The sequence below is a fragment of the Mustela erminea genome, chromosome X (assembly GCF_009829155.1).
Source record: "Mustela erminea isolate mMusErm1 chromosome X, mMusErm1.Pri, whole genome shotgun sequence".
Lineage (NCBI taxonomy): Eukaryota > Metazoa > Chordata > Mammalia > Carnivora > Mustelidae > Mustela > Mustela erminea.
This window is the reverse complement of record NC_045635.1, coordinates 43,548,526-43,574,472: the sequence shown is the minus strand read 5'-3', so window position 1 is coordinate 43,574,472 and position 25,947 is coordinate 43,548,526. Positions and strand designations below refer to the sequence as shown.

The window sequence follows — 25,947 nt, the reverse complement described above, 5'->3', positions numbered from 1 at the left end:
AGTTTTTAATTTTGATGAGTTCCAAATGATCAATTGTTTTCTTTCATGGACCATGCTTTTGATGGCATATCTAAACAGTTTCACCTAATCTAAGGTCTCAAAAATTTGCTCCTAAGTTTTCTTCTAAAATTTGTGTTGTTTTGCTCTTATAGTTAAGTCTATGATCTGCTTTGAGTTAGTTTTATGAACAGTGTGATGCGAGGTTCTAAGTTCATCTTTTTGCATGTGAAGATCCACTTAGCACAGCACCATTTTTGAAGCTATCCTTTTCCCCAAGTAATTGTGTTGGCACCTTTGTCAAAAATCAGTTGATGATTCATCCTTTCTGATGGAGGCATAATACTCTATAGTGTATATGGACCACATCTTCCTTATCCATTTGTCCGTTGAAGGGCATCTTGGGTCTTTCCACAGTTTGGCGACCGTGGCCATTGCTGCTATAAACATTGGGGTACAGATGGCCCTTCTTTATTTTTTTTTAATTAATTTTTTATTTTTTATAAACATATATATTTATCCCCAGGGGTACAGGTCGTAGCAACATGGACGGGACTGGAAGAGATTATGCTGAGTGAAATAAGTCAAGCAGAGAGAGTCAATTATCATATGGTTTCACTTATTTGTGGAGCATAACAAATAGCATGGAGGACATGGGGACTTAGAGTGGAGAAGGGAGTTGGGGGAAATTGGAAGGGGAGGTGAACCATGAGAGACTATGGACTCTGAAAAACAATCTGAGGGTTTTGAAGGGACGGGGGGTGGGAGGTTGGGGTACCAGGTGGTGGGTATTATAGAGGGCACGGATTGCATGGAGCACGGGGTGTGGTGCAAAAATAATGAATACTGTTATTCTGGAAATAAAAAATAAATAAATAAATAAATAAAAATTTGAAAAAAAAATCAGTTGATGAGAAATGTAAGATTTTTTTCTAGACTCTCACTTCTGTTTCATTTTTCTATATGTCTATCTTTACACTGTCTTAATAACTGTAGGTTTATAGTAAGTTTTGAAATTGGAAGATGAAAGTCCTTCAACTTAGTTCTTTTTCAGAATTGTTTTGGTTGCTCTAGGTATTTTGAATTTCCATTTAACTAAACTCCTATTTTTATAGATGAGGAAACTAAAGTGACCAGAGAACTTATGGTTTAAAACAAGAGTCCAAATAATTTTTTTAAGATTTTATTTATTTATTTGACACAGAGAGAGTGAACAAGAAAGGCAGAGACAGAGAGCAAGCACAAGCAGGGGGAAAGGCAGGCAGGGGAGAAGCAGGCTCCCAGCTGAGCAAGGAGCCCAATGTAGGGCTCGATCCCAGGATCCTGGCATCATGACCTGAGCTAAAGGCAGCTGTTTAACCAACTGAGCCACCCTGGCACCCCAAGAGTCCAAATAATTTTGTGCTAGCCTTCTTACATTTCAAAACTCATGCCTTGTAGTAACTCATTGTGGCTCTACTTTAAAAGCTCATAGTATTCACCTTATTTTATTTTTCATTCCCTTCCCCTGTGTTCATCTCTATTGTTTTGTAAATTCCATATATGAGTGAAATTATATTGTATTTATCTTTCGCTGACTGACTTATTTTGCTTAGCATAATACCCTCTAGTTCCATCCATGTCATTGCAAATGGCAAGATTTCATTCTTTTTGATAGCTGAATAATATTCCATTATATAAATATATACACCCCACATCTTCTTTATCCATTCTTCTGTTGATGGACATCTGAGATATTTCCATATTTTGGCTATTATGGACGTTGCTGCTATAAACATTGGTGTGCATATGCCCCTTCATATCACTATGTTTGTATCCTTTGGATAAATACCAAATACATATAGAAAAATGAAACAGAAGTGAGACTCTAGAAAAAAATCTTACATTTCTCATCAATTGATTTTTGACAAAGGTGCCAACACAATTCCTTGGGGAAAAGGATAGCTTCAAAAATGGTGCTGTGCTAAGTGGATCTTCACATGCAAAAAGACGAACTTAGAACCTTGCATCACACTGTTCATAAAACTAGCAATACTAATTGCTAGGTCATAGGGTAGCTCTATTTTTAAACAGAGAGGGAGACAAATCATAAGGGAGCCTTAACTATAGGGAACAAACTGAAGGTTGCTGGAGGGGAGGCAGGTAGAAGGATAGGGCAACGTGATGGGCATTAAGGAGGGCATTTGAAGTAATAAGCACTGAGTATTGTATGCAACTGATGAACCACTGAATACTACCCCTGAAACTAATAATAATAATATGATAAACACAATATAAATTGTGTTTAAATTTTAAAAATTAAAGAAATAGAGGAGGAGTCAAGATGGCGGAGAAGTAGCAGGCTGAGACTGCTTCAGCTAGCCGGAGATCAGCTAGATAGCTTATCTAAAGATTGCAAACACCTGAAAATCCATCGGCAGATCGAAGAGAAGAAGAACAGCAATTCTGGAAACAGAAAAACAACCACTTTCTGAAAGGTAGGACCGGCGGAGAAGTGAATCCAAAGCGACGGGAAGATAGACCCCGGGGGGAGGGGCCGGCTCCCGGCAAGCGGCGGAGCAACGGTGCACAAAATCAGGACTTTTAAAAGTCTGTTCCGCTGAGGGACATCGCTCCAGAGGCTAAACCGGGGTGAAGCCCACGCGGGTTCAGCGTGGCCTCAGGTCCCGCAGGGTCACAGAAGGATCAGGGGTGTCTGAGTGTCGCAGACCTTGCGGGTATTGGAACGGGAAAGCCGGCTACAGAGACAGAGCCGACAGTAAGCTCACAGCTCGGTGTTACCTTGAACTGGTCGCAGGCTCAGTGAGCTCAGAGCGCGGCCGGAGGTCAGGCAGACGGGAGTAACTGGGCGCTGTTCTCTGAGGGCGCACTGAGGAGTGCGGCCCTGGGCTCTCGGCTCCTCCGGGCCGGAGACCAGGAGGCCGCCATTTGTATTCCCGTCCTCCGGAACTCTACGGAAAGCGCTCAGGGAACAAAAGCTCCTGAAAGCAAACCCGAGCGGATTACTCACCCCGGCCCCGGGTAAGGGCGGTGTAATTCCGCCTGGGGCAAAGACACTTGAGAATCACTACAACAGGCCCCTCCCCCAGAAGATCAACAAGAAATCCAGCCGAGACCAAGTTCACCTACCAAGGAGTGCAGTTTCAATACCAAGGAGAGCAGCAGAATTCCAGAGGAGGAGAAAGCCAAGCACGGAACTCATGGCTTTTTCCCTGTGATTTTTTTTTTAGTCTTGCAGTTAATTTAATTTTTTTCTTTTTCTTTTTTTTTTTTTTTCTTGCCTTCGGGTAAAATTTTTTTTTTTTTTTAACTGTTACCTTTTTCTTTTTTAACGATTTTTTACTAGTTTATCTAATATATATATTTTTTCTTTTTTACATTTTTCTTAGGTGTTTTCCTTTTTTTTTAATTCTTTTCTTTTCTTTTTTCTTTTTTTTTTCTTTTTTCTTTTTTTTCTTTCTTCCTTTTTGAACCTCTTTTTATCCCCTTTCTCCCCCCTCACGATTTTGGATCTCTTCTAATTTGGTTAAAGCATTTTTTCCTGGGCTTGTTGCCACCCTTTTAGTATTTTACTTGCCCCTTCATATACTCTTATCTGGACAAAATGACAAGAAGGAAAAATTCAACACAAAAAAAAAGAACAAGAGGCAGTACCGAAGGCTAGGGACCTAATCAATACAGACATTGGTAATATGTCAGATCTAGAGTTCAGAATGACAATTCTCAAGGTTCTAGCCGGGCTCGAAAAAGGCATGGAAGATATTAGAGAAACCCTCTCGAGAGATATAAAAGCCCTTTCTGGAGAAATAAAAGAACTAAAATCTAACCAAGTTGAAATCAAAAAAGCTATTAATGAAATGCAATAAAAAATGGAGGCTCTCACTGCTAGGATAAATGAGGCAGAAGAAAGAATTAGTGATATAGAAGACCAAATGACAGAGAATAAAGAAGCTGAGCAAAAGAGGGACAAACAGCTACTGGACCACGAGGGGAGAATTCGAGAGATAAGTGACACCATAAGACGAAACAACATTAGAATAATTGGGATTCCAGAAGAAGAAGAAAGAGAGAGGGGAGCAGAAGGTATACTGGAGAGAATTATTGGGGAGAATTTCCCCAATATGGCAAAGGGAACGAGCATCAAAATTCAGGAGGTTCAGAGAACGCCCCTCAAAATCAATAGGAATAGGCCCACACCCCGTCACCTAATAGTAAAATTTACAAGTCTCAGTGACAAAGAGAAAATCCTGAAAGCAGCCCGGGAAAAGAAGTCTGTAACATACAATGGTAAAAATATTAGATTGGCAGCTGACTTATCCACAGAGACCTGGCAGGTCAGAAAGAGCTGGCATGATATTTTCAGAGCACTAAATGAGAAAAACATGCAGCCAAGAATACTATATCCAGCTAGGCTATCATTGAAAATAGAAGGAGAGATTAAAAGCTTCCAGGACAAACAAAAACTGAAAGAATTTGCAAATACCAAACCAGCTCTACAGGAAATATTGAAAGGGGTCCTCTAAGCAAAGAGAGAGCCTACAAGTGGTAGATCAGAAAGGAACAGAGACCATATACAGCAACAGTCACCTTACAGGCAATACAATGGCACTAAATTCATATCTCTCAATAGTTACCCTGAATGTTAATGGGCTAAATGCCCCTGTCAAAAGACACAGGGTATCAGAATGGATAAAAAAACAAAACCCATCTATATGTTGCCTCCAAGAAACTCATTTTAAGCCCGAAGACACCTCCAGATTTAAAGTGAGGGGGTGGAAAAGAATTTACCATGCTAATGGACATCAGAAGAAAGCAGGAGTGGCAATCCTTAGATCAGATCAATTAGATTTTAAGCCAAAGACTATAATAAGAGATGAGGAAGGACACTATATCATACTCAAAGGGTCTGTCCAACAAGAAGATTTAACAATTTTAAATATCTATGCCCCCAACGTGGGAGCAGCCAACTATATAAACCAATTAATAACAAAATCAAAGAAACACATCAACAATAATACAATAATAGTAGGGGACTTTAACACTCCCCTCACTGAAATGGACAGATCATCCAAGCAAAAGATCAGCAAGGAAATAAAGGCCTTAAACGACACACTGGACCAGATGGACATCACAGATATATTCAGAATATTTCATCCCAAAGCAACAGAATACACATTCTTCTCTAGTGCACATGGAACATTCTCCAGAATAGATCACATCCTCGGTCCTAAATCAGGACTCAACCGGTATCAAAAGATTGGGATCATTCCCTGCATATTTTCAGACCACAATGCTCTAAAGCTAGAACTCAACCACAAAAGGAAGTTTGGAAAGAACCCAAATACATGGAGACTAAACAGCATCCTTCTAAAGAATGAATGGGTCAACCGGGAAATTAAAGAAGAATTGAAAAAAATCATGGAAACAAATGATAATGAAAATACAACGGTTCAAAATCTGTGGGACACAACAAAGGCAGTCCTGAGAGGAAAATATATAGCGGTACAAGCCTTTCTCAAGAAACAAGAAAGGTCTCAGGTACACAACCTAACCCTACACCTAAAGGAGCTGGAGAAAGAACAAGAAAGAAACCCTAAGCCCAGCAGGAGAAGAGAAATCATAAAGATCAGAGCAGAAATCAATGAAATAGAAACCAAAAAAAACAATAGAACAAATCAACGAAACTAGGAGCTGGTTCTTTGAAAGAATTAATAAAATTGATAAACCCCTGGCCCGACTTATCAAAAAGAAAAGAGAAAGGACCCAAATAAATAAAATCATGAATGAAAGAGGAGAGATCACAACTAAGACCAAAGAAATACAAACTATTATAAGAACATACTATGAGCAACTCTACGCCAATAAATTTGACAATCTGGAAGAAATGGATGCATTCCTAGAAACATATAAACTACGACAACTGAACCAGGAAGAAATAGAAAGCCTGAACAGACCCATAACCAGTAAGGAGATTGAAACAGTCATTAAAAATCTCCAAACAAACAAAAGCCCAGGGCCAGACGGCTTCCCGGGGGAATTCTACCAAACATTTAAAGAAGAACTAATTCCTATTCTCCTGAAACTGTTCCAAAAAATAGAAATGGAAGGAAAACTTCCAAACTCATTTTATGAGGCCAGCATCACCTTGATCCTAAAACCAGACAAGGATCCTACCAAAAAAGAGAGCTATAGACCGATATCCTTGATGAACACAGATGCGAAAATACTCAACAAAATACTAGCCAATAGGATTCAACAGTACATTAAAAAGATTATTCACCACGACCAAGTGGGATTTATTCCAGGGCTGCAAGGTTGGTTCAATATCCGCAAATCAGTCAATGTGATACAACACATCAATAAAAGAAAGAACAAGAACCATATGATACTCTCAATAGATGCTGAAAAAGCATTTGACAAAGTACAGCATCCCTTCCTGATCAAAACTCTTCAAAGTGTAGGGATAGAGGGCACATACCTCAATATCATCAAAGCCATCTATGAAAAGCCCACCGCAAATATCATTCTCAATGGAGAAAAACTGAAAGCTTTTCCGCTAAGGTCAGGAACACGGCAGGGATGTCCATTATCACCACTGCTATTCAACATAGTACTAGAGGTCCTAGCCTCAGCAATCAGACAACAAAAGGAAATTAAAGGCATCCAAATCAGCAAAGAAGAAGTCAAATTATCACTCTTCGCAGATGATATGATACTATATGTGGAAAACCCAAAAGACTCGACTCCAAAACGGCTAGAACTTATACAGGAATTCAGTAAAGTGTCAGGATATAAAATCAATGTACAGAAATCAGTTGCATTTCTCTACACCAACAGCAAGACAGAAGAAAGAGAAATTAAGGAGTCAATCCCATTTACAATTGCACCCAAAACCATAAGATACCTAGGAATAAACCTAACCAAAGAGACACAGAATCTATACTCAGAAAACTATAAAGTACTCATGAAAGAAATTGAGGAAGACACAAAGAAATGGAAAAATGTTCCATGCTCCTGGATTGGAAGAATAAATATTGTGAAAATGTCTATGCTACCTAAAGCAATCTACACATTTAATGCAATTCCTATCAAAGTACCATCCATCTTTTTCAAAGAAATGGAACAAATAATGCTAAAATTTATATGGAACCAGAAAAGACCTCGAATAGCCAAAGGGATATTGAAAAAGAAAGCCAACGTTGGTGGCATCACAATTCCGGACTTCAAGCTCTATTACAAAGCTGTCGTCATCAAGACAGCATGGTACTGGCACAAACAGACACATAGATCAATGGAACAGAATAGAGAGCCCAGAAATAGACCCTCAACTCTATGGTCAACTAATCTTCGACAAAGCAGGAAAGAATGTCCAATGGCAAAAAGACAGCCTCTTCAATAAATGGTGCTGGGAAAATTGGACAGCCACATGCAGAAAAATGAAATTGGACCATTTCCTTACACCACACACAAAAATAGACTCCAAATGGATGAAGGACCTCAATGTGCGAAAGGAATCCATCAAAATCCTTGAGGAGAACACAGGCAGCAACCTCTTTGACCTCAACCGCAGCAACATCTTCCTAGGAACAACGCAAAAGGCAAGGGAAGCAAGGGCAAAAATGAACTATTGGGATTTCATCAAGATCAAAAGCTTTTGCACAGCAAAGGAAACAGTTAACAAAATCAAAAGACAACTGACAGAATGGGAGAAGATATTTGCAAATGACATATCAGATAAAAGACTAGTGTCCAGAATCTATAAAGAACTTAGCAAAATCAACACCCAAAGAACAAATAATCCAATCAAGAAATGGGCAGAGGACATGAACAGACATTTCTGCAAAGAAGACATCCAGATGGCCAACAGACACATGAAAAAGTGCTCCATATCACTCGGCATCAGGGAAATACAAATCAAAACCACAATGAGATATCACCTCACACCAGTCAGAATGGCTAAAATCAACAAGTCAGGAAATGACAGATGCTGGCGAGGATGCGGAGAAAGGGGAACCCTCCTACACTGTTGGTGGGAATGCAAGCTGGTGCAGCCACTCTGGAAAACAGCATGGAGGTTCCTCAAAATGTTGAAAATAGAACTGCCCTATGACCCAGCAATTGCACTATTGGGTATTTACCCTAAGGATACAAATGTAGTGATCCAAAGGGGCACATGCACCCGAATGTTTATAGCAGCAATGTCCACAATAGCCAAACTATGGAAAGAACCTAGATGTCCATCAACAGATGAATGGATCAAGAAGATGTGGTATATATACACAATGGAATACTATGCAGCCATCAAAAGAAATGAAATCTTGCCATTTGCGACAACATGGATGGAACTAGAGCGTATCATGCTTAGCGAAATAAGTCAAGCAGAGAAAGACAACTATCATATGATCTCCTTGATATGAGGAAGTGGTGATGCAACATGGGGGCTTAAGTGGGTAGGAGAAGAATAAATGAAACAAGATGGGATTGGGAGGGAGACAAACCATAAGTGACTTTTAATCTCACAAAACAAACTGAGGGTTGCTCGGGGGAGGGGGTTTGGGAGAAGGGGGTGGGATTATGGACATTGGGGAGGGTATGTGCTTTGGTGAGTGCTGTGAAGTGTGTAAACCTGGTGATTCACAGACCTGTACCCCTGGGGATAGAGTATTATGCCTCCATCAGAAAGGATGAATACCCAACTTTTATAGCAACATGGACAGGACTGGAAGAGATTATGCTGAGTGAAATAAGTCAAGCAGAGAGAGTCAATTATCATATGGTTTCACTTATTTGTGGAGCATAACAAATAGCATGGAGGACATGGGGACTTAGAGTGGAGAAGGGAGTTGGGGGAAATTGGAAGGGGAGGTGAATCATGAGAGACTATGGACTCTGAAAAACAATCTGAGGGTTTTGAAGGGACGGGGGGTGGGAGGTTGGGGTACCAGGTGGTGGGTATTATAGAGGGCACGGATTGCATGGAGCACGGGGTGTGGTGCAAAAATAATGAATACTGTTATGCTGGAAATAAAAAAAATAATAATAATAATAAAAAATTAAAGAAATAAGAGGCTGAGTGAGTGAAGAATTTGGGAAGTAAACTGAGTTCAAGGGTCATACTTCTAAATTGCCTTGATGACTACCAAGAGGAAGCTTGTGCAATGGAAGAATATATCTCATTATACAGTACATGGAATAATAGTAACTATAAAATACAACACTTCTATTACTTTTTTTAGGCATCCACATCATAATCAGGCATAAAAGCTTAAGGTCTGGAATACTATACAAGAATAACAAAGAATGATTATGTACTGTATTTATTAAAATATACATACATCTGATTTAATATCAGTAAAAGAATTAAAATAGTAAAAAAAAAAACTCATAGTAAACTCTATCCAAACTCTATAGTGATTGTAAGCCCCTGCCTGTTTTTATCAGAGATCTTAAGTCAGTAGAACCCTGACCTTCCCACCTCCACCCTAAGTCTCCTGACATCCTTTGCCTGTCCCATATTCCCTCTACTGGCTCCTCTATGATCTGCCTTGTATACTTAGCTCTATTCTATGGCACTGGTTTAATATACAGGTTTTTGAAAAATCCTTTCACTTTGCCAGAAATTTTACATTTCAAATATATTGCAGTATAAGAGTCATATGCTTCAAATGAAATTGATCTCAAGCTGCTGAAATTTTATGCTCCTGGAATAGCACTTGCCAGACTAGCTGGTGTGTATAAACCAGTTATGCTCATAGTTTAAGAATTTGCTTTCTGAATATAGCCTGTGTCTTCCAAGTCTGAGCTGATATCAGAATCAAGGAAAAGCAACAAACTGAGGTGATTCTGAGGCTTCCAGAGGTCAGGAACCCATTTCAATAGGTATTTGCATAAGGATTCAAGTTACGTTACACTAGCATCCCCTCTTGTGTCCAGTTACCATTCAACATGACTCCTCTCTATAAGAAGACACTTGAAGATGGTACTGGCACAAATATAGACACATAGATCAATGGAACATAATAGAGAGTCCAGAAATAAACCTATGATTATATAGTCAAATAATCTACAACAAAGGAGGCATAAATATGCAATAGGAAATGTCTCTTCAACAAATGATGTTGGGAAAACTGGACAGCTACATGCAAAAGAATGAAACTGGACCACTTTCTTACACCATACATAAAAATAAACTCAAAATGGATTAAGGACCTAAGTATGAGACCTGAAACCATAAATATCCTAGAAGAGAGCTCAAGCAGTAATTTCTCTGACATAGGCTGTAACAACATTTTTTTAGGTATGTCTCCTCTGGCAAGGAAAAAAAAAAAAAGGAAAAATAAACCTTTGGGACTACATCTAAATAAAAAGCTTTTGCACAACAAAGGAAACAGTTAGCAAAACAAAAAGATAATCTACTCAATGGAAGAAGATATTTGCAAATGATATATCCAATAAGGGTTGGTATCCAAAATATAAAGAATTTATGCAGTTCATCACCAGAAAAACAAATAATCCAGTTAAAATGGGCAGAAGATGTGAACAGACATTTCTCCAAAGAACACATACAGATGGCCAACAGATACATGAAAAGATGCTCGGTATCACTAATCATCAGAGAAATGCAAATCAAAACATCAATGAGATAATGTCTCACACTTATCTGAATGGCTACAATCAAAAACACAAGAAACAAGTGTTGACGAGGATGTGGAGAAAGGAGCCCTCTTTCACTGTTGGGAAGGCAAACTGGTGCAACCACTCTGGAAAACAATATGGAGTTTCCTCAAAAAATTAAACATAGAATTATCATATAATCTAGTAATTCCACTCTGGCTATTTACCCAAAGAAAATGAAAACACTAAATCCAAAAATATATGTATCCTTCTGTTTATTGCAACATTATTTACAATAGCCAAGATATGGAAACAACCCAAGTGTCGATCCTTAGATGAATGGATAAAGATACCCATTCCATAGATATACAATGAAATATTACTCAGCCATAAAAAATAATGAAATCTCGCCATTTGCAACAACATGGTTGAATCTAAAGTGTATAATACTAAATGAAATAACTGAAAGACAAATACCATATGATTTCATTTATATGTGGAATTTAAGAAACAAAACAAATGAACAAAGAAAATAGACAAACCAAAAAATAAACTCTTAAGTATAGAGAATAAATTGATGGTTACCAGAGGGGATGAGTATAATAGGTGATGGGGTTAAAGAGTGCACTTGTCATGAGTACTGAGTAATGTGTAGAATTGTTAAATCACTATATTGTACACCTGAAACTAATAAAACACTTTATGTTAATTATACTGAAATTTTAAAAAATTTTTTTTTAAAAAAGGAAGGCACTTGAGGAAAAAGTTGGTGTTTCCTCTTGCTTTTCTTCATTTATATTATTCACCTTCTGACTACCTTTCTCTACCCTTTCCTCCCTATAGTAGCCGCTTTAAGAACAAGATGTGGTATGGCCTTCTGGGGAGCAAGGAACTTTTCCATCGCTCTTACAGGAAACTAGAAGAACGTGTACACCTGGAGGTGAGTGGAAAAAGGGGCAGTACTTCCTAGACATGTAGAAAGGAAATCTCATTACTTTGGGAATAAGCTTTCCCCTTTATCTTTGGCTCTCCCCAAGCTTTAACTCTGATCTTCCCTCACAGCTTATGGGAGGAAGGCATAAAGACAGATTTCCATTTTATGGATAAGAAAAATGATAACATGAAGATAAAACAGAGCTCTTCCCCCATCTCTGTAAATGTCCCTCTGCACTGGTATCTGAACGGCTAACCAATGAGAACTACACTTTTCTTTCAGTGTGATGGAGAAGCTATCTCCTTGCCAAACCTGCAGGGCATTGTAGTGCTCAACATTACCAGCTATGCTGGAGGTGTCAACTTTTGGGGAAGCAGCACAGCAACTGCAGTGAGTATGGAACAAGGAACAAGGAAGGAAAAAGGCTTGACCCCCTATAAGGTCTCTCAGAAAGGGTTGCTGGAATGACTGGTATAGAAAGTAGACAGTGGGGGAATGGGAGATAGACTGGGGACGTTTATTAGCTCAGTTATGTGATCAGGGGTTTTTTTTTTAAAGGCAATTACAATCCCAGAACACAAGAATCAACAACCAAAGACCTCAGAATCAGATCAATTCTTAGGTGTTGCCTAGACTTTGAATTTTCTATTCCTCAAGACTGAAAGATCCTTAAAAGTTTTCTCTTCTCCAAGGAGTTCTGTCAATAAAACCACCTGGAAAATTGGCCATGAGTCCTTTCTTCTGAGCTCACCCAAGAAGATCATGAGGACAGTGGGACTGACCTTGGGGATTTATGATGCTAGATTGGACAGGGAGGAACAAGCTAAGAGCTGTAATCTCAAAAGGGGTTAAAAACTGTGATCTTGGTGCCCTTTTCCCAGATTGGTTTCCTGACCTCATCTTTCCCCTTTTAATATGTAGTTTTTCCATTCTTCATGAGCTAGAAAAATTCTAACCAGGAGCCTTCACAGCATATGTGCTTGTGATAGTCAGGGTATGGTTTCTCGAAGGTGGGATATGTGACCCAGTTTTTCCTCCTCAGGAATATGAGCCTCCTGCAATAGATGATGGGAAGCTGGAGGTAGTGGCTATCTTTGGTTCTGTACAAATGGCAATGTCCCGTATCATTAACCTGCATCATCATCGCATCGCCCAGGTAGGCAAGGGTTGGGTGGGCACCAGAAAAGTTTGGGCTTTGAGCTACAACTTAAAATGTGGAGTAGTCCCACAAAATAACTGGGTCTAAGAGTGCCAGGGTGGAGAGAAGTTATCTGGTGGGTGGTAAGCATGCTGGCTAAGGTTGGAGACAGAAGTCATAGGGTCCAAAAGGAGCAAAAAGCCCATAGGAAACAGGTGTTTTTCCCTGAGATAATCTGATTCACATCCATGCCAGTCCTCCTTCAGATACACATTAAGGCCATTACTGTGAGATTATCATATTGATCTGTAGTAGTGGCCTCATTTTTCTCCTCCATGCTCCCTCTTCTCTGGCAGTGCCATGAGGTGATGATAACCATTGATGGTGAAGAAGGTATCCCAGTGCAGGTGGATGGAGAGGCCTGGATTCAGAGGCCAGGCCTTATCAAGATTAGATACAAGAATGCTGCCCAAATGTTGACAAGAGATCGGGTAAGAAAGTCTCACCTTTCTCTTTTATTGTCTCCTCTATAGCTGTCACCTTTTACACCAGACACTTTGAATCAGAATGCAGATGGGTAGTACTTGGGAATTACATTTGTCAATAAGCTCTCTGAGACATTCTATTATATACAGACATTTGCAAACCACTCTCCAAGACAGTGAGACAGGAAGTTCTCTCCTTTGGTTTTGGACAAAGTTGTTCCTCTCCCACCACTGCACAGAGAACTACATGCCTCAAATAGCTATGGAGATATCTCCTTCAACAAGAGATTCTTCATTGAATATGGTCTTTAAGTTCCTCTAAGATTGAAAATGCTGCATTTGCAAATGCCACCTACTGCAGTCAAACCATCTAAAGCTAGAAAGAAGCCATTATTGATCAGATGTTCAGCACCTGGAACCTTTCTTCCACTCTGACCCATGAACTATCCGTAGAAATAACAATAGAGAAGGGAGGGGAAGTCTGGTTTACAAACAGCCTACTTTGTGCCGGGCACATGTATTCTCTCAAGTAGGTCCTCCCACCAATCCTGTGAGGTAGATACTCTTGTGCCTATTTTACAGGTGAGGAAAATGAAAACCAGAGAGGTTAAATAATGTGTGCTAAAAATCACACAACCAGTGAGTGACAGAAGCACAATTCAAAATTAAACTATGTATGTCTGGCTCTAGAGTCCATCACAACAGGAGCACCTGGGTGGCTCAGTTTGTTGAGCAGCTGCCTTTTGACTTAAGTTGTGATCCTGGGGTCCTGTGATCAAGCCCCATATCAGGCTTCGCACTCAGCAGGACATCTGCTTCTACCTTTCCTATCTCTCCTTCTGCCCCCACTTTTCCTGCTCACTTCTCTCTCAAATAAATAAATAAATAAAATCTTTTTAAAAAATGCATCATAACATATGGCCTAGATTTGGGAAAGAAAGGAACATGAAAGATGCACCATTGTTTTATGATTATGATACTCTCATATAGGAGCATCTAGAAGGTTAACATCTATCTGACTGAAGCATGTGATCCCAAGACACATCACAGTAACAATAAAAATTAACAGTGCCTAGTAAGAAAGGGACAGTGAATAAAATGAAGGATAGATGTGGAGGTTTGTAGATGAGTGTATAGAAGAATGAGTGGGGTCACTTTCTCCTTTACCCATTATCCCCACAAATATCAGACTCACAAACAGATTTGTCAAGTACCCTCTAAGCTATAGTGATCATAAGGATCTGCCACTATCTTTATTTTCAGGACTTTGAGAACTCAATGAAAATGTGGGAGTGCAAGCATGGTGAAATTCAAGCTGCCTCTCAACCTCATCTGGACTCCCAGGAATCTCAGGATAGCCTCTCTGATGAGGAATATGCCCAAATGCAGCACTTAGCTCGACTTGCAGAAAACCTCATCAGCAGGTAAGCAGACTGGTCCAGATACAGGGTGGGATTCCCAAGAACAGTTAGGGAGAAGTTAACCTGTGTCTGTTGGCTCCTAGGGAGCCTGGCCTCAGAAAGGAGTCTTTCCCAGAGCTCTGAAGATTGGCAGGGACGCTGACGATCCAGGGAGGATCTTTGTGCTCAGCAATAAGCCAGTTTGGACCTCTTCCTTTAGCTCCAGAGGTTCATTTGATCTCCTGATGCCCCAAACCCAGAGGACTAAGAATATTTATACTTGCCCTTAAATATCAAGAGGGCCTCAGAGTTCTTGGAGTCAGCTTCCCTTCTCTAGCCTGGCCTCCCGCTCTCCCAAAGTACCCGGTATCTAATTCAGGTGACATAAGGATGGACAAAGACAAATACCTAGAAAAGATCAGAAACATTTTCTGGCCTAGTTAGCTACCCAACCCAGGTACCCAGGCTCTCATTTCTACCTTTGTCTCAACCATCTCCAGCACCCCAAGCCAGAAGATTTTTAAAAATTTCCAGACCCATTTATTTGTTCTTGCTTTATTACAGACTTACTGACCTGAGTAAAGTCCACCAGCATGTGTCTGTTCTCATGGATTCTGTGAATGCCAGTGCTAACATCCTGAATGATATATTTTACAGCCAAGATAGTGGCAATGAGGCAGGTGCAGCTTCCTGCATTCCCAATGAGGTAAGAAAGGAAGGGGCAGATGAAGAAAAAGAGTCAAACCAAGTAGGAAGGGGGATGAAAGTGAAGAAAAGTGAGCCAGAGGCTGCGTGGAGAAACTGGGCAAATGATATGGCAGGAAACTGATCGATAGAATAGACAGGGAATAGAGGTATTCCTTAACTCGTTACAAATGAAAGTGGCTACTGGGGAAATTCCATAGCAGATTTCATCAGCCTGAGAGCTAGCCCTTTTCCTGAGAGCTATCAACAATACTGGCCTCGTGGGAGAAATAGCCAATGGATAGAGAGAAACTTGGCATTGGAACTTCCTCATCCCAAGTGGATGCCTTTATAAACTCTTATAGTGATGCCTGCCATGGAAACCTGAGCACCAGGCTGCCTTGGTTTCCCTCTTCAGGGAAATTTCCAGATTGGGATATTTGATGTTAAATGTGCTGACCCATGACTTTACTCACTGCCAGAAAATTTAAGTGATTCTTTTAAAAAAGTAACTTTAGTGGTAGACAAACAATACAAAAGAGCCACATATAGGATCAAGGCTGCCTAAAACATGGATTGCCTATTTATTTTCAACCAGACTTAGTTGGTGGAGGCCTGGAGCTCAAAGCCCAGAGTTCTGAAAAGGGTGGTTGGTCCTAATCTCACCTCCCATGGGAAAGGAGGTTTTAGTGTAGCAGAAACAAGTAGCCTCAGATTTACTCTCTGGTTTACATATTTCCTATTTTACTATATCCACCGCAGTCAATCAATGGTGCCAAATGCCAAGGTGTGCTACACCACTTTGTAGAACACACAAATACAGCTGTACCAGTAGTTGACAGCTCTGGTTATGTCAGTTCTGATTGGCTGATGTCCATGCTGTACTAGTCGTGCTATATTTTGAATATTACTTTTTCACCTATGGCAACATCCTACTAGCCTGCTCCTACCTTCCTACAGAAAAGCCAGCTGCATGCTTACTAACCAACAACTCCTCCGTCTTTGTCCTTTCCCTTCCTTTCTTTTCCTTTCTTCTCTCAGACTCTAAGCAGAAATGATGCAGTAGATGTTACATTTAGTCTTAAAGGGCTCTACGATGACACCAAAGCTTTCCTGGATGAAAACTTGGTGAGTGGAGGGGGTTGGGATGAGGGAGGGCAAAGTGTTCCATCTGAACATGGTTATGGTCTATGCTTGGTTCTAGGGTGTTGGAAGACATGTAGAACATTTTGGCCAGGTGCTTACCTGGTAGTCCCTGTTTGTCATCCTCACCCAGGATTATTGATTGTTATTGATTGTGTCAACTCACCATTATGCTAATCCATAGTGACTACCATATCCTTGAAGAAAAGTCTCTCCCTCTCCTTTGGTAAATGTCTCCTAGGTCCAGACCAGGCCAATCAAAAGTAGGGTGTTCTCATTATACTTCACACAGGTTCAGTAGAAGGGGGTGAACTCTTTTGGGCTGCTCTATATCTCCCAAGTTTCCATATACCTTTGTCACCATATGGGAAGACAATACAGACTAGTGGGAAGCACTAGGTTCAAATCTCCAATCTGCCACTCATTAATTCCATTCATTTCATAAGGTTGCTCTAAGAAAGTGCTGATACCTTGGTAACTTAAAACAACAGAAATTTATTGTCTCACAGTTTTGGAGGCTAGAAGCTGAAATCAACATGTCATCAGGGCCATATTCCCTCTGAAACCTGTAGGCAAATCCTTCCTTGCCTTTTCTAGCTTCTGGTGACTTGCCAGCCATCTTTGGTGCTCCTTGGCTTGTAGATGCATTACTCCAGTCCTCCATCTTTACATGGTATTCTCCATGTGTCTCTGTCTTCATATGACCATCTTCTTATAAGGAAACCAGTCATATTGGATCAGGTACCTACCCTACACCAGTATGGAGTATGGCATCCGCAATGATGGCATTTCCAAATAAGATCATATTCTTAGGTTCTGGGGGCTAGAATTTCAACATATCTTTCTTGTGGTGGGGACACAATTGAATCCTTAACACTAGCTGTGTGAATCAACCTCACATCTCTGGGTCTTGGTTTCTTTATCTATGAAATAGTAATTGTAATCTCTACATCTCCAGGTTGTTGTGAGAATTAAATTAACTATTGTATATTAAGTGCATAGCTGGCCTGGCACTAGAAGCAGCCTGATACATGGTAGATTTTATTCATGTTAGGGAAAATGGACTGAAGCTCAGTTTTTGAGCTACAAGAATAGTTGAATGGTTCTCATAATGCAAACCCTATAGGCACACTTGACGAGTGTGCCCTGATGAGTCAACTGATCGTGACCACCCCACTTTTGGGTTGGCTGCTAAAGCCCTGAGGCAGGTGCTATTCTTGCCTCTCATCTAATTAAGGTTTATTTGAAGAGGGGTGTCTGAGTTGATATTGCAAGAAGTGCATCCACTTCCCCTTTTCCATTTGCACATCTAATTGGCACACTGCACAGGCGGCAAAGTGGCTAAAGCAATCAGGCCAGGCCTTCCCAGCATCTGAGCCCCAAGCTAGAATCTTTCAGCCTTAAACAACAACAACACAAGTACCTTCTATATATAGGCAGAGCTCAGTCGCCTTGCAATCCGAACAGCAGGAAATATGAGATCTTGGCCTCTCATTGCCATTCAGGCTTTCTTGAAGCTCATGGCATGAAAGTTGGTTTGTGCCAGCCAACAACCCAAATTGAGCATATACAACACTTAATACAGGTTGAGGATATGATAAGGACCCCCACACACATACACACATCCAAATGAGACCAGGGGCAGGCAGCAGCTAAGAATGATCATGTATCTCCAAAAAGGCTACGTCAGAGGTGGCATGGAAATAAAGCTTATTTCATTTTGGTGTTATTATTCTTCCCCTTGAAGAAGGAGGGCAGTAAGCAGCTCAGCGTCAGAGGGATGTAGATTTATGATGAAGTAAATCCTACCCAGTAACCGCCACTTTCTTTATTTGGAAACCTCACTTATACTATGGCCAGTGATGTGTTAGAACAGAAACCAAGAAATAAGCAATGAAGTCTTCTGAGTCAGTTCACACAATTACCTCAGAGAGTCCTGAAAAAGGTCTCCTATAGAGCCAGAAGGATACGAGAATAGAGCATGAGACTCAAACCCACCACCTAGAATTTTTCAAAGCCTGAGTCCCTGTATGCTAAACAGGAAGTCATTAAGAAGCCATTTTTTTTCTCCTATTATGATTAGAAATGATTTTCCAGGGATCTAAATCCTTCTTTCTCCTATGTGGCTTTGGGTTTGACTACCAAACCCCTTTTGAGCATTGCTGGTAAGTATGCCCTTTCTCCCTTACCTTGAAGTGATAGCCATTTCTACCTGACATGTGCTATCCTCCATCTTACCCCCATGTGCACACACATGTTCTGTGCATCTGAGATACTCTGTACTGTCTTAAATCATTAGTTGTAAAGCAAAAGATTATTTGTCAGCACTGACTTGTTTTTCTCTCATATCCTATTCTGATTGACCATAATCTCCAACCCCATCCCCCACCTATTTACCTGCCATCCATTTTGTGATAGTTGGCAACACTCCATTTATGGCTGGAGCATCAAGTGGCCCATGCACAGCTAGAAGCCACATGAGTGCCAGATTGAAAGTAAAGTATATGACAGGGAGGAGAGGTGAGGCCAAGTTAGGTGGGCTGGAAAGTATGTCAGGGCTGATGATAGCAACATGCATCTGTTCTCTCAAATCACCATTTAATGGAACACAACTATCTCAGCTATGTTGCGGATCCAGGACTTGGTTCTTCTGAGTTGGAAGATGGTCCCAGAAGAATTCATTTTAACTCTCACATGGACTGTACAGAGTTCATCCTGTGGGTTATGGGGATTATTAGGGAATGCTTAAGCTTTGTTTCCTGAACCTGTAAGACAAGCCATCTGGATCACATTTCTAAATTACAAAGAGAGACTAGCTAGGGGCTAAAGCACAGCTTGGGGGGCACCTGGGTGGCTCAGTTGGTTAAGTATCTGCCTTTGGCTCAGGTCATGATTCTAGGGTCCTGGGATCAAGTCCCACATTGGGCTCCTTGCTTGGCAGAAAGCTTGCTTCTCCTTCTGCCTGCCACTCCCCCCGCTTTCCCTGCTTGTGCGCTCTCACTCTCTCTCTATATATATATATCTCTCTTTTTGACAAATAAATAAAATCTTCTAAAATTAATAGATAGATAAATAGATGATAGATAGATAGATGATAAAGAGATAAGTAAAGAGAGAAACACAGCTTGGGGAGGCAGACCCTCTTTGACAGAAAGGGAAAATTTAAGCCAGTCTCTATCTAGCCTTCTCCTTACTTCACAAAGGAGCCTTTAAATTATGGTAACTGTATAATAAAGATTTCCCCCAGCATCTAACCACCTCACATATCTTTCCTGGGCACTGTGGTATATAGGATGGGCTATAGAGTTAAACAGATCTGAGGTTCTATCTAGCCACATGATCTTGAGCACCAAACTTCTTTGAGTCTGTTTTCTTGTCTATAGAGAATAGTATTATAAAGTTGTTGGGAAGATAGAATGATATCATGTATGCAAAATGCCTGGTATGCAGCATGTACTAGAAATTGGTAGCTGTTATTTAGGGGGACAATTAGATGTCTCTGGGGACTTGAGGGTCAGGGGTAAGACCCTTGTTCTGGACCCTGAGCTGTAGGGGTATAACTCAAGTGATCATTGATACTGGTCAAAGGCCTCTCTGCTTGCCAGACTGTTAGCATGCCCAGCCCCAAGGAAATTACCACAATATGGTTGTTTCCTAGATCTCCCTATTTAGAAAGTAAAGAGCTAGCTATACCTTTCACTAATCCCATGACCAAAGGAGATACAAGTTGGCACCCTGTGGTCTCGTGGACACTAGCATGGTGGCCTGGGAGTGTAGGAGAGAGCCAGACCTTATGAGGGCAAGGTGTTGGGCATTGGATACTCACTCTTTTTCTTGTCTTTACCAGCTGAGAAATGCTGAGGATGAGGCCACACTTCAAACTGCCCTGGAAACCATGAATAAGCAGCTTGAAAAGCTATCCGAGATTGAATGGATGAATTCAATCCTTGTTCCAGAGGTGTGTTAACTGGGGATTAGGAAATAAAGAGGAAGAGGTCTTCTTCCTTGGTTCCTTCCAGTGTGGGCCAGTACACAGTGACTGATGTAGCAGAAGGTGTCCAGTAGTGGCTTTCAGCTTGAGCTTGAAGGAATGCCCTCCTCCCATCTCCTCATCATAAGCAGAGAGGACATGGTAGAAAGCACATTGAAAAATTAGATGACCATGGGAAAAAAAACAAAAACAAAATAAGAGCTACTCTGTGGCAGGAGATGATCAGCAAAGAATAAACAAGATTGGTTTTTTCATACTGTCCTCTGGTCACAATTCCCCCTCCCTGCCCAATACCTGCTACTAGGAACTGGATTTCATCTGCCACATAACATTATGGCCAATACCAGTTGTTTGCAGCCAACATCTGTTCTAAATGGTTGGTGCCTGGGCCATGTGAGTGGTTAAAACACCTCTCTCTGCTGATTCCTGTCCCTCCCACTCTGGGAGGATAGCAGGCTCAGTGCCTTCCCTTAACAGGTGTGTGGTTTAAAAGAAAATCAAGCATGGCAAGAGTGGCTGCAGTATAACTGTGAGGATACTGTCATTTTTGGAGAGTCCAATCAGGAAGAGGAGGAGGACAGGTTTATACTCTCTCTAATGGAGAGGATTGGAGGTATAAATATCTTGAAAAGATAAAAGTCCCAATGCTTCTTGGAAAGTGTTTGGCTGGATTTTCTGGTAACAAAGTTAACCTGGGAATTATGCTTTACTAAGATCAGTGGTGAAATAAGCACACGTTAGCAGGAATGAGAGGGCTGGGAGGCTAAGCGGGAATTAAAGAGCCCGCATGATCTGTAGATCAGAGAACCCACATTCATAATTAAGAGCTATGTAGGGAGAACCCTCTTTGCATTCCAGACAGGGAAGAAGGTGGCCTGTGAGGCAGGTTCTTCTCTTTGTGAAGGTACTTGACCAAGGAAGTTTGCTTTAGCTCATCAAATCAATTGCTTTTTTTTTTTTTCTAATTCGTGCAGAGGTGCCATTCAAGCTAGCAGTGGTCCTAGCAATCTCACCCTTCCAATCCCTAGCCACATGTCCTCAGGCAAAATATTTTACCTCTCCAAGCCATTGCTTCCTCATTTCTAAAATAGGGATGATAATAGCCACTTTGCAAGGTTGTTTGGGGGCTTATATGAGAACAATTATTAAAGTATTTAGCAAGGAACAGGCACAGAGTGGGATCTTGGTAAAGATCATTTGCCCTCGTAGGGCAAGGGACTAGTCTCCCACATTTGGATGGATAGCACATCTATCTGCTTTATGCAGCCATCCTTGTTCGCCAATTTACTAGGCCTCTAGGAATTGTTTCTCAATGCTAGGCAACTAATTTTGACCTTCCTTTTGCTATGGTTTTCCAGGAAAAATCTTCAGACACTGACAGTAGAAGCACCAGAATGAAAGTTAAATTCCCCAAGTTGGGGAAGAAGAAGCTAGAAGAGGAAGACAAGCCTAAATCAGGCCAAGGAGTCCAGGGTTTTTTTGGTAAGTGTTCCCATTCCACAAGCATAGTGGTCAGGAAGACTTCCCCAACAGCCAGGTACTTCCCAGGGACCTAGAGCTCACATTAGAAATGTTCATGGAGGGGCGACAGGGTGGCTCAGTGGGTTAAGGTCTCTGCCTTTGGCTCAGGTCATGATCCCAGGGTCCTGGGATTGAGCCCCACATCGGGCTCTCTGCTCAGTGAGGAGCCTGCTTCCTCCTCTCTCTCTGCCTGCCTCTCCACCTACTTGTGATATCTCTCTCTATCAAATAAATAAATAAAATATTTTTTTAAAAAAAGAAATGTTCATGGATATGGTGGTAATGGAGGAGATGGGCTGGGAGCCAACCTTAGACAATTCCAAGCAGCCTCTTAGACAAAGTGTGATTTAAAAAGTGATATGGACAGTGGGAAGACCCTGAGAAGGAACCCTGCTATGTGGTCTCTGTGATACCGATAGCTGAAGAGAAAAATGAGACCAGGCAGTCACTTTTCTGCTTGACCCATTCATGTCCTTGGTTGATAAAGTATGACAAAATAGTCATACTTAGATCACTCTCCCAATCAAATACAGCTACAAGCTTTGTGTGTGTATGTGCTCCAGAAAGCAATATAGTTTGAGATGGGTTGAGATATCAGTGCTAGGCACCTACAGGGTGAAGAATAGTTTCTATGACTTATCTAAACACTGTTTTTCCTTATCTCAAAATCCCTAGAGATGCAATTTTTCTGTTTCATTTTTTGAATTTTGGTTCCATCCCTTCTTTGGAGTTGGAATTAAGCATAATTGATATGTCAGTGGGGCTCAAAAGAAGGTTCTCCTAGAGTTGTCAGCTACACCAATTCTGATGTCAATGATCTCTATTAAATTTTGGGCCTAAATAACCTGGAAGCTTGAGAGATATACCAACAGTGGACATGGGGGAGGGGAAGGGATGGAGGGTGGCTGTTTGTTTGTTTCTGAGGAAATGAGAATTTGCACAGATGCCAAGAGAGAATTTCTTGGATCAAGCTCAGGTTTGGTCCAACTAGTTCAATTTCCTAAGAATCTTCTCGTTAGGAGGAATGGTATTTCAAAGTCTTTCAGAAGACTCTGAAGGGGTCAATAGCACTTCCACAGATTATCATGTTCAGAGAACTCATCCCATTTGTGTTTGGCTCACATGGTGACAGCTGGTATTCTTGGATGATTTAGAGATGGTTGGTACAATAACAACAAACCAGTCTGTCTCCTAACAAACTCTTTGTTGGCTCTCTTTCGGGTCCATACATTTGGGTATCTGACAATATGCTAACATTATTTCTATACTTGTTTTTTCTCTAAAGGACGTTTGTGGCATCACAGAAGTCATGAAGATAAAGCAAAAGATTATGATCCTCCAACATAATCAATTCAACTGTAGTCCTTAAAAGCTGGAAGGAGAACTCACAATGTTTGGAATTCCACTACAAAACTCTGAAAACCTCAATATGGGCTAGACTAAATTATTTCAGAATAAACATGAGCACCACCAAGAAAGATCTTCCAATTCTTCACACTAATATGATTTTCCTGGACTCAATCAGGTCTCCTTAGAGGTTTACATTTTCTCATTGGCCAAAGATTCTTGTTCTGAGTTGTTTTGTTCAGTTCTCCTTCTCTGTGCATCTTGAGCAACTACAGTTTTTAACTGGGTAGAGCTCATTATGAATGGCCTGGGATCTACAAAGGATTCAAGAAAGTTCACCTCTTCAGGGAATCTGGGAACAGTTTTCTCTGATAAGCAGAGAAACTGTTGATGCTAGGGAATGAATGAAAGAAAGAAATACTCTCAGGGAGATAAGGAGAGGGATGAGGACAGCCAGGCTTGGTTGTTTCTCCCCCAATCCCTGCCAGTTGCAACTTGTAACTTCAGGAGGTCTCTTCTACTTGGCTTATTAAGATGAAAATTAGGTCCTGGGGGCTTGTCCACTTGCCTGTTACAATGACCATGTGAAATTGTTTCTTGTAGACATGGTAACTGCTTTCTCTGCAAACCCTTTGTGTTTTTCCATGTGTGCATGTATGTCTTTGCACATGTCTAGGTGGTGCTCTGGTGGCTGGGTGGGCCCATTGATTGGAACTCACCTCTATGGCAACCATATAGGATCCCCTGCTACTGCCTTGACCCTAGTCTGCATGCCTCCATGGAGTGTTTGCCTGCATTCTCGCTGGATTTTTTAACTAAATGTTTTGCCGCTGTGCTGCAGTATAGATTATGTACAGAGACATAAAGATGTATATATATATATTTTTTTTTTCTTTTTAAGAACTGAAAATACAACTCAACCTCTAAGTGACCCTCTAATTTATTGTGCTAACCCAGGAGTCCCTCCCCACCCTGATCCCATCCCCCACTCCCATTACCCTACACACACATACATGCCTCTACCAACTGCCCTAGTTCTTGGTGGAGCTTCTAATCTTTTGGTGCATTTTCAGCGTCTTAGAAGAGGCTGGGATCTACCTATAGCCCAGCTGATTCTATCTGACGCCCTCCCCCACCGTAAAATTCTGAGCCAGGCCACGGAAGGGGGAACAAAAATACCAACGCCCTAGAGAAGGGGGCTAAGCTGGCATGCTGCCTTTTTTGCTCTATTTGTCCTGGACTCTACATCAGCAACTGCCCCAAACTGTGCTGTCCCCTTCTCCAGTAAAGACTATATGGAGCAACCAGGCCTTGAGCTCTGTGACTTAGATGCCTAAGCTAGGGACTGCCTGACAAGTCACAGCCTAGGCCCTTCCCCACAAGCTCCATCTTGGCCTGAGCCTTCTGGACAGGCTGTTGGGTTAGTCTTTAAGTCACCTTTGAATCTCCCATCTTGCTCCTTTCCCTTGAGTACAGAGGGGGCATTCAGAGTGATCAGAAAGTACTTGGGCCTGGGAAAATGGAGGCTGAAAGCCTCTGCATTTCCCATGGTTCTTCCAAATTTCTCATGGAAACAAACTAGGGCAAAATTGCTCCAAATCCTAATTCACATTTTTTGAATGCCTGCACCCAGTCAGGCAAATCTAATCAAATGCTAGTGTCCAGAGAGGTTCTCTCTGGTCGGCCTTGTATACCCACCCCACCCCCTTCAACTCATAACTTTTGTAAGTGTCCCTTCCCACTTATCAAGAGAAAGCCAGAAAACTGGCCTCTCCCCACTTCTTAGACAAACAGCGTGCTCAACTACCTGACTCAGTCCAATGGCTGGTTCATCGAGGTGCACAATCCAGACTCCAAGCACTGGTTCTCAACTCTGGAACTTCACCAGCCTAGCCCACTTAAACCAGCCACCTGTGTTCCACCTCTGCAGGGGTGAGGAGAAAAATACTATTAAGGGGATAGTCCCCATACGTCTGATTGCTGTGTCAAACAAACAAAAAAGTCCTAGCTCTACAACTAGAGAAGAAAGTTAATGGAAAAAGATGAGAGAAAACATTTAAAACTTATTTAAGCATCAGAAATATGTTAACTTATTGTATGTATTTGAGTGGGAAGTGTACTGCTGCTGTGTCTTTGGCTTTCTCTGCATCACTTTCTTCCCAGGAGGAGGTGTTAGATCTAATTAGCAAGGTCACCATTGCAGCCTAACTTGGCTCCTCTGTGGCTGCATGCATTAACATTTGCACACACAGTCACTCACAGAGTTGGGAACCAAGTTACATTTTTTTCTCAGAACAGGCTTTTTCAAAACGGAATGTTTCCAAATGAGCAAATTTTAGGAAACAGAAGGAAGTCCTGGGAGAGGGTAGCTTTATCTTGGCAGTGCCTAAACAGGGCTTTGTCTTGTAATTATTTTTTTTTATCACCGATGATAGTAAACTGTAATAGGGCTCCATCTCTTGTGCTTACTTTGCTGAGTTATTATATGTCGTTGTATATTGTAATGCTACTGTTGCTCTGTGTGGTATCATCTGGATTCCCTTTCACCCATGCTGTCCTCTCACCTTGAGTCAAGATGATATTGAATGAAACCACTAGGATTTGGGGTTGAAGTCAACTCATGGAGTAGAATTGATAGCTGATGAGACCCAGGAGCAGGTGTAGCATACTAAACCACTTGGTTACCTCCTAAA

The 25,947-nt window shown here is 41.2% G+C and overlaps 1 protein-coding gene across 1 annotated transcript in view; it reads left to right on the top strand.

Moving 5' to 3' along the window:
- DGKK (diacylglycerol kinase kappa) overlaps nt 1-23,505 on the top strand; it is a 182,360-nt gene extending 158,855 nt beyond the window's left edge. Inside the window, exons 19-28 of the mRNA XM_032331531.1 lie at nt 11,455-11,551; nt 11,828-11,935; nt 12,588-12,701; nt 13,040-13,174; nt 14,432-14,592; nt 15,133-15,274; nt 16,294-16,380; nt 20,243-20,353; nt 21,745-21,868; nt 23,193-23,505. Coding sequence (XP_032187422.1) covers nt 11,455-11,551; nt 11,828-11,935; nt 12,588-12,701; nt 13,040-13,174; nt 14,432-14,592; nt 15,133-15,274; nt 16,294-16,380; nt 20,243-20,353; nt 21,745-21,868; nt 23,193-23,254 — 1,141 coding nt within the window. The 3' untranslated portion in view covers nt 23,255-23,505. The remainder of the gene's footprint in view (nt 1-11,454; nt 11,552-11,827; nt 11,936-12,587; nt 12,702-13,039; nt 13,175-14,431; nt 14,593-15,132; nt 15,275-16,293; nt 16,381-20,242; nt 20,354-21,744; nt 21,869-23,192) is intronic.
- Nucleotides 23,506-25,947: the final 2,442 nt, after the last annotated feature.